This window comes from Taudactylus pleione, unplaced genomic scaffold (assembly GCF_031769625.1).
Source record: "Taudactylus pleione unplaced genomic scaffold, aTauple2 ptg000282l, whole genome shotgun sequence".
Lineage (NCBI taxonomy): Eukaryota > Metazoa > Chordata > Amphibia > Anura > Myobatrachidae > Taudactylus > Taudactylus pleione.
In genome coordinates, this window is record NW_028284684.1 from 5,068,643 (window position 1) to 5,081,351 (window position 12,709).

At 41.1% G+C, this 12,709-nt stretch overlaps 1 protein-coding gene across 1 annotated transcript in view; it reads right to left on the reverse strand.

Moving 5' to 3' along the window:
• ADGRD1 (adhesion G protein-coupled receptor D1) overlaps positions 1-12,709 on the reverse strand; it is a 596,761-nt gene that overhangs the window by 504,631 nt on the left and 79,421 nt on the right. Inside the window, exon 11 of the mRNA XM_088482162.1 lies at positions 10,789-10,909. Within this exon, the coding sequence (XP_088338288.1) occupies positions 10,789-10,909 (121 nt within the window). The remainder of the gene's footprint in view (positions 1-10,788; positions 10,910-12,709) is intronic.

The window sequence follows — 12,709 nt, forward strand, 5'->3', positions numbered from 1 at the left end:
TATTTTAGCATCACTGCTGCATCCAGAAACGTAGCAACAATGCTATAGGAGTGCGACAATGCTATAGGAGTACGACAATGCTATAGGAGTACGACATTGCTATAGGAGAGTGACATTGCTATAGGAGTATGACAATGCTACAGGAGTGCGACAATGCTATAGGAGTACGACAATGCTATAGGAGTATGACAATGCTATAGGAGTACGACATTGCTATAGGAGTACGACATTGCTATAGGAGTACGACAATGCTATAGGAGTAGTACGACATTGCTATAGGAGTATGACAATGCTATAGGAGTGTGACATTGCTATAGGAGTATAACAATGCTATAGGAGTAGGACAATGCTAAAGGAGTGTGACAATGCTATAGGAGTACGACAATGTTATAGGAGTACGACAATGCTTTAGGAGTGTGACAATGCTATAGGAGTGTGACAATGCTATAGGAGCATGACAATGCTATAGGAGCATGACAATGCTATAGGAGTACGACAATGCTATAGGAGTATGACAATGCTATAGGAGTGTGACAATGCTATAGGAGTACGACAATGCTATAGGAGTATGACAATGCTATAGGAGTACGACAATGTTATAGGAGTACGACAATGCTATAGGAGTATGACAATGTTATAGGAGTACGACAATGCTATAGGAGTACGACAATGCTATAGGAGTGTGACAATGCTATAGGAGTATGACGTGGCTATAGGAGTATGACAATGCTATAGGAGTATAACAATGCTATACGAGTGCGACAATGCTATACGAGTGCGACAATGCTATAGGAGTACGACAGTGCTATAGGAGTATGACAATGCTATAGGAGTGTGACAATGTATGACAATGCTATAGGAGTACGACATTGCTATAGGAGTATGACGTGGCTATAGGAGTACGACAATGCTATAGGAGTATGACAATGCTATAGGAGTACAACAATGCTATAGGAGTACGACAATGCTATAGGAGTATGACAATGCTATAGGAGTATGACAATGCTATAGGAGTAAGACAATGCTATAGGAGTATGACGTGGCTATAGGAGTATAACAATGCTATAGGAGTACGACAATGCTATAGGAGTATGACAATGCTATAGGAGTATGACAATGCTATAGGAGTATGACAATGATATAGGAGTATGACAATGCTATAGGAGTACGACAATGCTATAGGAGTATGACGTGGCTATAGGAGTATAACAATGCTATAGGAGTACGACAATGCTATAGGAGTATGACGTGGCTATAGGAGTGTGACAATGCTATAGATATGACGTGGCTATAGGAGTGTGACAATGCTATAGGAGTATGACAATGCTATAGGAGTGTGACAATGCTATAGGAGCGTGACAATGCTATAGGAGTATGACAATGCTATAGGAGTGCGACAATGCTATAGGAGTATGACAATGCTATAGGAGTGCGACAATGCTATAGGAGTATGACAATGCTATAGGAGTATGACAATGCCATAGGAGTGCGACAATGCTATAGGAGTACGACAATGCTATAGGAGTAAGACAATGCTATAGGAGTACGACAATGCTATAGGAGTATGAAAATGATATAGGAGTATAACAATGCTATAGGAGTACGACAATGCTATAGGAGTAAGACAATGCTATAGGAGTACGACAATGCTATAGGAGTATGAAAATGATATAGGAGTATGACAATGCTATAGGAGTACGACAATGCTATAGGAGTATGACGTGGCTATAGGAGTATAACAATGCTATAGGAGTACAACAATGCTATAGGAGTACGACAATGCTATAGGAGTATGACGTGGCTATAGGAGTGTGACAATGCTATAGATATGACGTGGCTATAGGAGTGTGACAATGCTATAGGAGTATGACAATGCTATAGGAGCGTGACAATGCTATAGGAGTATGACAATGCTATAGGAGTGCGACAATGCTATAGGAGTATGACAATGCTATCGGAGTTGCGACAATGCTATAGGAGTATGACAATGCTATAGGAGTATGACAATGCCATAGGAGTGCGACAATGCTATAGGAGCATGACAATGCTATAGGACCATGACAATGCTATAGGAGTACGACAATGCTATAGGAGTACAACTCTGAATCAAGCACTAAATGCCTGGATTTTTCCCACACATTAGCAGAACAGTAGGTGACACAGACATGTTCTCCCCTATGACTGTACATTAAACATCACTTTACACTACAAAGGAAATGTCTGTATACATTTTACCAGCAGTGGATTATTCCGTATATAAACTCCTGGAACATTCTTTTTACTAAATAATGGTTTTGCACATTCCTGTGGTAAAATAGGATCAAATGGTGTTACTATAATGCGTAAACTTCTTGTGTTTGTTAGCTACAAAGGTGTTTTTTTCCACTTTTTACAAAGTTAAATATAATGATTTTATACAGTACAGTGGAATTCCAAATAATTACTTTGTTTAAAGTCAAATTGATTACATGAATTCTATATAGATGTCAATTGCTCATTTACTTCAGATATTTTTAAAAATTTCACTGGCCTTACAGTTCTTTGCTAGAAGGCTCTATGTAATATATACAACTGACATTATTTATTCCTTTAGAAGTTTAAATGGGGTGATGAATGCAGACCACTCCTGAGCCTAGAGCCTTGTCTTGGTCAAGGGTGCCTGCAGTTTAAGGTGCACGCATAGACCTATAAGCCAGGTCTAGTAAGACATATATGAAGGGGTTGTAATACAAATCCACTGACATGACCTCTAGTCCCATAAGGTCACGCGAAATATAGAGGTCTAGTTTTTCTAGAGGACAAGTACTGTATTACTAGCTGCACTTAGGCTAAAAGAGAACACATTCATTGTCATCTCAAGCACTTTATCTAATCTCCTTTTTAATGGTTACCTTTGGGGTCACCATGTGTACAGGGTGCCCAGTCGTTGATCAAACCTGTTTAAGCTCTTTATGCTTGACATCAGCTTTGAAATTAGGAATGAGATCTGTTTCTAGGTCTCCATAAGGGCAACACACTACTATGGCTTCATATTCGCATTATACGTACAATTGAACCTATATGGCTAGGATCAGACTAACAAAGGAATGGAGGAGACTACAGCTGCAGGCCTCCACATAATAATAGGCCCATCATGATGACCAGCCTCCCAGCTGATACATGGTGGGCTATATATCATAAGTATTAAAATTATTTTTCTATTTTCCTCACACAAATATGCAATTTTTCTACTTTTACTATTTATAGAGACATTGGGGCTGACAGTGTACACACCATGTGGCACTGGCCACACCCACACAGAACTGGTTACACCTCCTTCGCTTCTCACAATAGGCCCTTGATTATTTTCAGTCCCAGGCTCATGTGGCCCTTAATTCAGCCCTTAATTCAGCCCTGAATATTGCAGATATGATTGCTTTTATTCAGCGCTACTGTATATTCAACCTCCCTGTGTCTCTGTAGGACTATGTACCAACCTGCCATTCACGGCTCTGGGCAAAGGCGGCCTAGCTCCAGAAGGGGCACCCAGGGGAGGGCTAGTATTCCAGGCTCAACAGAACCGGCTCAAGACTCGTTGGATTGGTGCAGTCACACAAAGGCACCACACTATAGGGGACACACTGTGGGACTGACTCTGAGGCGCATGGACATATACCGTGGAATGGTGTCAGGGTAATATACGGAAATTCCATGCACTGCAGAACTATTTTTATTTAATCAGTGCAGGAAGGAACTTTTGCTCCTGTACTTTCTTTCATCATTGTGGGTGGGCTGGATTTAGCAGCTGCACAAGTAGACTTTCACTGCCAGCCCACCATTTGAATACAGACCGTAACAGCGCTGCTAAGGGGGGTAATATTCCCATCAGTAGCTGAACTGGGCCCCCGCAGGCCCCTCCAACTGGCCCAAGCCCAGGTGAGTAGTACCCGCTCCTTCCCTCTCTGTGCCCCTGGTGGTTGGGGCATATGGGGCACAACTGTGGTAGGGGCATATGAGGCACTACTCTGGTGGGGGCATATGACGTACTATGGTTGGGGCATATGGGACACTTTTTATCAGGGTTATTTACATTTTATCAGGGTTATTTACTTTTATATTTGTGATTTTACGAAACGTACGTTTACGCCTTGTGTCTAATAAATGTATATATTTTAGCCTACTGAAAGCTTCCCTTTTTTATATTCATGTTTTAAGGGTTTCTGTATTCCCCTGTTCTAAGAGCTGCAGTATGTCATATTATAAATCTGTCATTTTAGGGCCTGATTTGTATGTTTATATATTATTTTGTTTATTTCTTTGATTCTCTTTTTATGCAATAGTTTTTCAATTAAAACCAGAAAATATTTTTTTTGCTTAAAAGTATTATTTATACAGATGTGTCCTCACTTATGGTAATCCGTACGCCATAGGGCGTGAAATGCACGGTGTGACAGAAACGTTCTGAGAGTAGCATATCATATTTCCCTTTATATTTTTCATCTTACCAGAGACACTAAGCTGCCTCTTTAATGGCAAAGGAATTGGTTTTACAGATGTACCAAGTCACATTGCAGCACAACGGAACTCGGCATGAGGAAAAGACGTGGACTATCGCATCAGAGCCCTTTATACACAGATTAGGACTCGCACACATATGTACAAATGTCACACTTCAATGCAATCAGTGTAAAATGGCAATGTAGTTTTCTCACTGCCAGTTGTTTTATTTATGCAAATAAGCGGGACCTGGCACGCAAAGAGGGGTTATTTGACGCGACTGAAGGAACAGTTTGTAACGAAGTTGGGGAGGGCACCAAATAATATGTTGCCTAGGTCAGGGCCGGCAGTGGTCCTGCTCAGACTGCTTGCAATTTGTTCCAGCACATGAGCACTGTAATCATACACCGGTTTCAGCCTTTCAAGTTGGAACAAGGATAGTTTCGATTCATCTTTTCCGACTCTCTAGCAGCATCTCTACAGATTCTATAATGAGATTGTTGCTAAACTTATCCTCCCAGCTTTGCACATCAAATCTAGAAGTACAGTACTAGGACTTTCCATCTCTATAGTAACTCAAATAGGGAGGACCAAGTGGATTCTTGCAGGACCTCTCCAAGAGTAGTCTCTCCCAGTATAGCCCATAAGAGTTAACCTCTTGTACAATTCACACACCTGTGGGAGGTTTGATGTAGTGGCAGATCTGGGGGGAGAGCAATTGGGGCGATTGTCACCCCTAGCAGACAGAGCAGCAGAGACCCGGCTGCCGCATGACAGCACTCCCTGTCCCCATAGCAACCAGCTGCCGGTCATGTGATGCTGCTGCGGGCATCAGGAGGAGGAGATCCGGGCACTAGACTGTCCCAGCTGTAAAGCAGTAGCAAGTGTCCCCTCTGTGTGTAAGAGACGAGAAGTGGCAGGCATTTTCCAGAGGACCAGCCCCCATCAGGAAGTATCATGGCAACATGGCAGCCTCCCCCGTGTAAGCCCTGGTACTATGGCGGGAACTGTATCACTGTTCACAGCGGTTACTGGGGCCACTGCTGCCTCCAATGCGACTGAGTAGTCTGCCTGTAGAGTCTGGCAGGGAAGGAGTTACCTGAATAGGCCCTGCCCACTCAATCTATGCTGCTGCCAGTGGATGATCCCAAAACACCCTTTTTCGGGGGGTACCCGGATATATTAAGGATCCCTGGGATGTACCATGGAGGGACCGCACCAGTTATCTAAGATATCTGCCACGGTCTCTCCATTTGTGACTACAAAGCAGCCACCTTAGGTTTCTAGGAGGGCTACTATGTAATCTAGTTTACCAAGCTCCGCAATGTGAAGCATTCATGAGCTTGCTCCCATAGCCAACGCCATCTATGCGAATAGTTATGAGGTGGGGTGAAAGTGAAAATAGTGACCTCAAAATAGTAGCAATGTGTATCGTAGATCTGTCTGTCACAGACTTGCCTGAGGAAGCAGGCAGAGATCTGTGATATGTCTTGCAGCTATTTTGAGGTTACTATTTTCCCATTCATCCCTGTATTTTTTATTTTCCATCTCTTAATATTTTATTTTTGTCCGTATTTTAATTGCAATTATTTTATGCTTTAAGGTTGCATCTTCACCTTTGAATAACTAGTAAGTTTTTTTAAATATTGATTATGTCTTCTTAAATTGGGAGGACCATACCTAAGTAGATAATATTTTTCTAGGGACACCCTAGTACTCTAGATTATGTAAATCCTTATACCTCTCTGTAATGAGATAACATAACTTTATTCCATTACTATTAAACCAGTGGACATCGGAACTATAAATGAATGTCCAAGGCAAATAACACATTTATAAAGGGTGAATACAATCTTGAAGGATTTATTTGGTCCTGTTCACCATACACGACAGTAGACACTATGTTGTTGTTGTTGTTGTTGTAACCCTTTCCGTGTATCCTGAGGAACACCTATCAAAAGGTTTGAAAGCCACTAGTGAAATCTGCAATCACCGATGTGTAACGCTGCAATATTCCCCAAGGCTCGATTACATTCAAGAATCGGGAGTATATATTATGTTGAGTGTATGTTTTTGGACTCACACAGTGTACACTATATTTATTTTCTTCTATTTTTTTGTAAAATAACCCACATATCTTGAGACCAAAGGTTAGAGAAGCGCTGGACCCCCCCACCACACCATTTAATCCCGCTATAATCTAGGAATTTATTGGTTGAGTTCCAAAAGTTTGAGCTGCATGCTCCTAACCTTCGCTGGACCTTTTTCATTGGCAGAAGTTGTCTTCTCGGACTCTCTTACATAACTCATCATTCATAGTAAACAAGATGGGTATTCTAGTCTCATCCTTCTAATTGCAATCCGAGGCTCTGGACACCTTAAGACCCAAGTATCTACAGTATTAATATGATCCAGACTTAGGCTGGGTAAACACCTAACAAATATATCTGCAGATCAACTGATCTGCAAATATATCTGCAAATGATGGTTCATACACACTAAACAACCATCATCTGTCACCGGGTCCTGTTCGCCGTGGTTCGTGTCGCGCCCCTCTCCCTGCGGGCCTCTGCAGCAAGTATATGGGCGGTTGGCTGACCGCTCGTAAACACAGCACAATGAGCAGATATATCTGTCATCGGCTGTGCAGCACAGCCGACGCGACATACTGTATCTGTGAACGACATCGCTGGCACACACTGGCCGACAAAAACACAATATATGGGCGATCAATTAATTGACCAATATATCTGCCAGTGTGTACCCAGCAAAACCCACCCCCAAAAATACCTAGGAGCACATACAGTATTACTCACTGCGGTTAGGGGAAGACCAGTAAGAAGGGGATTGCAATAGCCAAAGTGAGAATTTCAAAGAGAATGTTTTTCCAGTCTTGTGTGAAATATGTAGAGGGTTAGCAAGTGGGGGTGCAGGGGGAGTGACCATTTCAACTCTGATTTGTAGAGGACTGGATGGAGGAGTAGAGGTAAGTTAACATATATGGGGAGGGGGAGAGTTGGTACAGGTTGAGTCTCCCATATCCAAAATGCTTGGGACCAGAGGTATTTTGGATATCGGAATATTCCGTATTTTGGTATATTTGCATACTGTAATGAAATATCTTGGGTATGGGACAAAATGTAAACATAGAATGCATTTATGTATTATATACACATTATACACACAGCCTGCAGGTGATTTTATACAATATTTTTAATAATTCTGAGCATCAAAAGCAGTTTGTGTACATACATGAAATTAATTTGTTTCATATACACCTTACACACACAGCATGAAGGTTATTGTATACTGTATTTTAATGATTTTGTGCTTTAAAAAAACTTTGTGTACATTGAACCATCAGAAAGCAAAGGTTTCACTTTCTCAGTCATACTAAAAATATTCTGCAATTCGGAATATTCCGTATTTAGGAATATTTGGATATGGGAGACTCAACTTGTACTACAAAACATGGAAACAAGGAGTGGGAACAATACAAAATATGAGATGGCACAGTACAGAACATACAGTTGGAGGCATAATATAAACACATAGGAATGGAAGGGTATACACTAGAGGAAATTCAACTCAGAGGAGGGGAAGGGCACTATACAGCACATACAGTTTTTTTGGGGGGGTGATATAGAACATAATACAGATCACAAACAGATGAGGAAGGATCATTATACAGGATGTACAGATGGGGTAGCACAACACAGATTGGGAACACAATATTGGACATACAGGCTACAGGGGGCATAAAACAGGACATACAGATGTGGGGGCATGTGGGTATCTGATGGGCCATATAAAGGGCATGTGGGAAATACCTGGGCCTATGTAGTCTATTACTCCATGTTCTCTCCGCCTTATGGCTAAAGCTGACTATGTATTGTGGATGTACTTACTGTAACAAGGTTCTTATGGTCCCATGTACTTACAGAGCAAGGTATGAAAGCTACTGTATTAGGCCCTTAAGGGGCCCACACACATAGCGATATTTTACCCGATCTGGCCGATTTCGACGCATTGAACCGACAGATCGTGTAAAATATGGCCAAATCGTGAGGAAATCGTGAGTCCCCACTCACAGTCACGATGCGATGCACGTCCCCGATGGTCGCACATCGCATTGTCAGATCTGCCGTGCAGTAGGGCGGATCTGACAATCTAGGACCCGATACACTTTGAAAGTCTGGATGCAAGAGAGATCGTATGAAGATTGGACACCAAATTGTGTGGAGATCATGTGCAGAACTGCCGGGGAGAGTTTCAAGGGAAATCGTACACAAATCGTACACATCGGCTGATGTGTGGACACCTTTAGATTTGAAGGCCTTGAAAACGGCCCAGTCTTGCACTACAGCACTGAGGAAGCAATAATCAAATAAAGACTTTAAAACACAGTAATTAATGTGGATTGAAAAATATGTATATCAACTAATGTCCAATACACAGGCATTGTGCAATTAGCATACGATCAGTGGTGGAAGTAATGCGACAACTTATAAACTATCTTTGCAGCAGGTGGAACAGAATCCAATTGTTAGACATCATGATATTTGTGTCATACAATTAAATTTACACATTCCAGCAACAAAAAAATCATGCTGTAAATATTCTGAAACTAATTGGTTTGTGTTCTATCTCTGTGTGACATGATTTTATTTCTCACTTTAACAGTTACTTAAGTTGATAAAGCATGATGCATCTGTTAACCTATATTAGGAAGCATGGATAACAGCTTATTGGCATTTATTCTACCATTGAAATTGAAAATGCATATCTTCAGTATCTATAGCATCAGTATCTATAGCATAGATTGGGAAATTACAAATATAGGGCCTGATTCAGAGCCGTTCGCTATTTGTGGTCGTTCGTTCAAAAACAAGGGGTGGCTATTCAAATGATCCGTTCGCAAATTGCAGTCTGTTCCCACCTCTAAGTCTGAATGAGCGAGCAAAACATACGCTCGTTTTTTTTATAAAAACGCCCCCTGGCCGCACGCACCATACGTCATGTCCGCTATTTATTAGATTAATCGAGTACATCGTACAGCGTATGAACTGCTCGCTATTCTTGTGGTTGGTGTTTTCAACCGCTATTTTGCGAGCAGTTCTGAGTTAAAAAAAACCAAGTGACGTGGTCAATGACGCTGCTGTATTAAATATGCACTCCCTTAAAACGCCCGTTTTGACCTTTAAGCACGCCTGCGTTCGGATCTCCACTCCCCATTTTCAAGCACCTTCCCCTGTTACCACCCACATACGCCTCATTCTGTCACTCAAAATAGCAGGCCCTCGCTATATTGCGTACCAACGATTTTCGGCCGCACTGACTGGTTCGCGCATGCGTACTAAAAACCGTACGCATGCGCAGATGTGCGAACATCGCTCGGAACGAGCGTACTGCCGCTAGCGAGTGGCTCTGAATGAGGGCCATAGACTCATAATAATAAAAACTACTCTAGGGCAGCCAGTCTTGACCACAAATGGAACAATGAAATTGCACCATCCAAAATCTTTGCAATATCTCACAGTGGGCCTAATTCAGAGTTGTACACTAACCCGATGGATCTGTACTGCGCATGTGCAGATCTTCTACTGCAAAATTGCTCGCAGTGCTCCCTAAGCCGCAGCAGGATTGACATGCTGCAACTGTTTGGGGACAGGAAGGGGCGATGACAGCCACTCCGTTTTCTGGGTGTGCCGAGGCCAGTGTCTGCGTCTTCACGCTCGGATGCGTGAAATACACGGCCGCCCTGGGTAACCTGAGAGTTACTCAGATGGCCGATGTTGACATGAGTGATCCAATGGCTGCGTCCTTAGACGCAGCAGCGGATCACAGAAGCTGTTTACACTAGACACCTTCTACAGCATTACCATATTATCACACAGCCGCTGCATACAAAGACTGTGCAATTGTGTATAACTCTAAATCAGGCCCAGTTTCATAAGACATGTTCAAGGCATCTGCTGTATATAGGAATTATGGGGGGACCCCAAAAAACGACCTTTTAATACATATATTAATCTTAGTTGTGACCTGATAGAGGAAGTTAAACATTTTTATATTGTTTTTGATTTTTTTTTTTTCAAACAACATATATTGTTAATGAAATAAAATTACAGGTTTAAAAAATAAGGAATGCAATCCTTATTTAATAAATTATGGACAGAGACATGTACAGTACATCACTCTTACATTACTGCAGGTTAAACATATAGAGCTATACATCCAACTAATACAGAGAAGTTTCAAGCTTATTAGCTCCCAATAGTGCCAGAAATGGTATTAGTTTTAAACAGTTACCTGCTACTGATGATCTGCCTTCCAGTGTTACAATCACAGATGGGTTTTCCAAGAGGTTTGTAGCCATATGTACCATTACTTTATCAACTGTATCGATTAGCCCTCCAACTTCAGGATGAGCCTGCAAAAAAAAAAAACTGTTTTATTTTTGTTTTTTTACATTTTTCATTTTCGTTCTCTGAGTTCTCTTAAATCAGAACAGCATCAGTCTATGAAGCCATAACATCTATTTATATACAGTATTGGTATGAAGCAAGACTGCAGTACAATAAAGGGATTTCAGGAATTCCACTATAGATGTATGGTACAATTCAGACTTAGCCCACAATATGTCAATCAAAGAGTAATAAACCGTAATAAGAGCTTACATTCTCTACAGCAGCCATCTCCATAACAGAATTATAGATCTGTGATGATTCAGCCTTAAACTGACACTGCAGCAAATTTATTTAAAATGATTTAGACATTGTAAAGCTGGAAGCAATTTTAGCACATACTAAGAAAGGACAGGAGAGACTTGAGATAGTCCATATGCTTTATAAGTATGAGGTAGCTTCTACCTCTATACGTGCAAACCTAGACATTATTTGTTTATCTTCACACAATTGTGGCCATGCTAGCATCTTTCTGACTGACTTTTGGGTTGAGAGCCAAGGTAAACATATTAAATTATCTTAGTACTCATACATTGTGTTATAATAGCAGCACAATGCCTATGACCAAAGCAGGGGTTTGTCCACATGATAGCTCACAGGCAATAGCCTAAGAGCCCCAGGCTACAGCACTTTCCATGCTCGCTTTTTTGTTTTTACTTCTTTTAATAAAAAATTCTGCACCTTCAGTCCTTTTCCTTATTTGCATGCTGGCGGGTCCAGAATAGCCATCCACCTATTCAATCCCTGACTGGCAGCTTAGCTATTTGGTTTGCTCTCCCACACTGAACTCCAATTGGCTGCCAAAGATAAGAGCAGGGGCAGGAAAGAGCACTGTCAGCCAATAGGCTGATTTACTGGAGAAACTCTTCAACATTAGTCTTGTTCCGGTACATGTAGACATACTGCACGAGATGTCCACATGCAAACGTGTATGAAATCCATCTTATTTCACATGCTGCACTGCAGACAATATGAAACACATATGCATACGGTCAGGTGTTCTACAAACAGAGATTGAAAAACAGCACTAGTTAAAAAGATTACAAAACTTATGTTGTGTTGAAGCATTAGAAGCGTGTTCTCAAAGCTTCCCTGCAGCATAATGGACAGGTTACTTAAGAAGCATACTGTATCCATAGAACTCCATTATAGTGTACGTGACTGCTATAGGCAAAATCAACATTGACAGAAAGCAAAGCATCCCTTATCTCACATTATTTTAGGACTATTAGCATTGAAGTGCTTTAAAGAAGCATGTTAATGCACACTTGCCACATATTGTTGAGTTATCCCGAACTTCCAGGAGAGTAAACTAACCTCCTGGATTTCCCTGTGAAGTGGGTAGTGTGAGGGCGTGATGACACAATATGTGGTGAAATGAATCATTAGCCCCTATCCCCGATGCCTGATGCCAACAGCACAGCAGGAGGCAGGGTTTAATTATAGGATTTGCATTGCCATGCCCTTCCCCAATAAGTCCATTTTGCATTTCCCCTCCAGGGATCTCCTGGTGAGGAGGCAAACAATGTGCAAAACACATTATACATGAAAACAGTTTAAAAAAACAAAACAACCGTCTATAATAAATAATAATAATAATAATAATAAATAAAGATTTTATTCCAAAATGAGTACTTGGAAATTCTGAAAATGACATAGTGCTAAGTTTGTTTTATTATATATTTTTTTAAACACAAACAAAATAAAAAAAGATCCACAGAAAAAAAAGTGAAGATTAACATAATTGACAATAGTACATATAACAA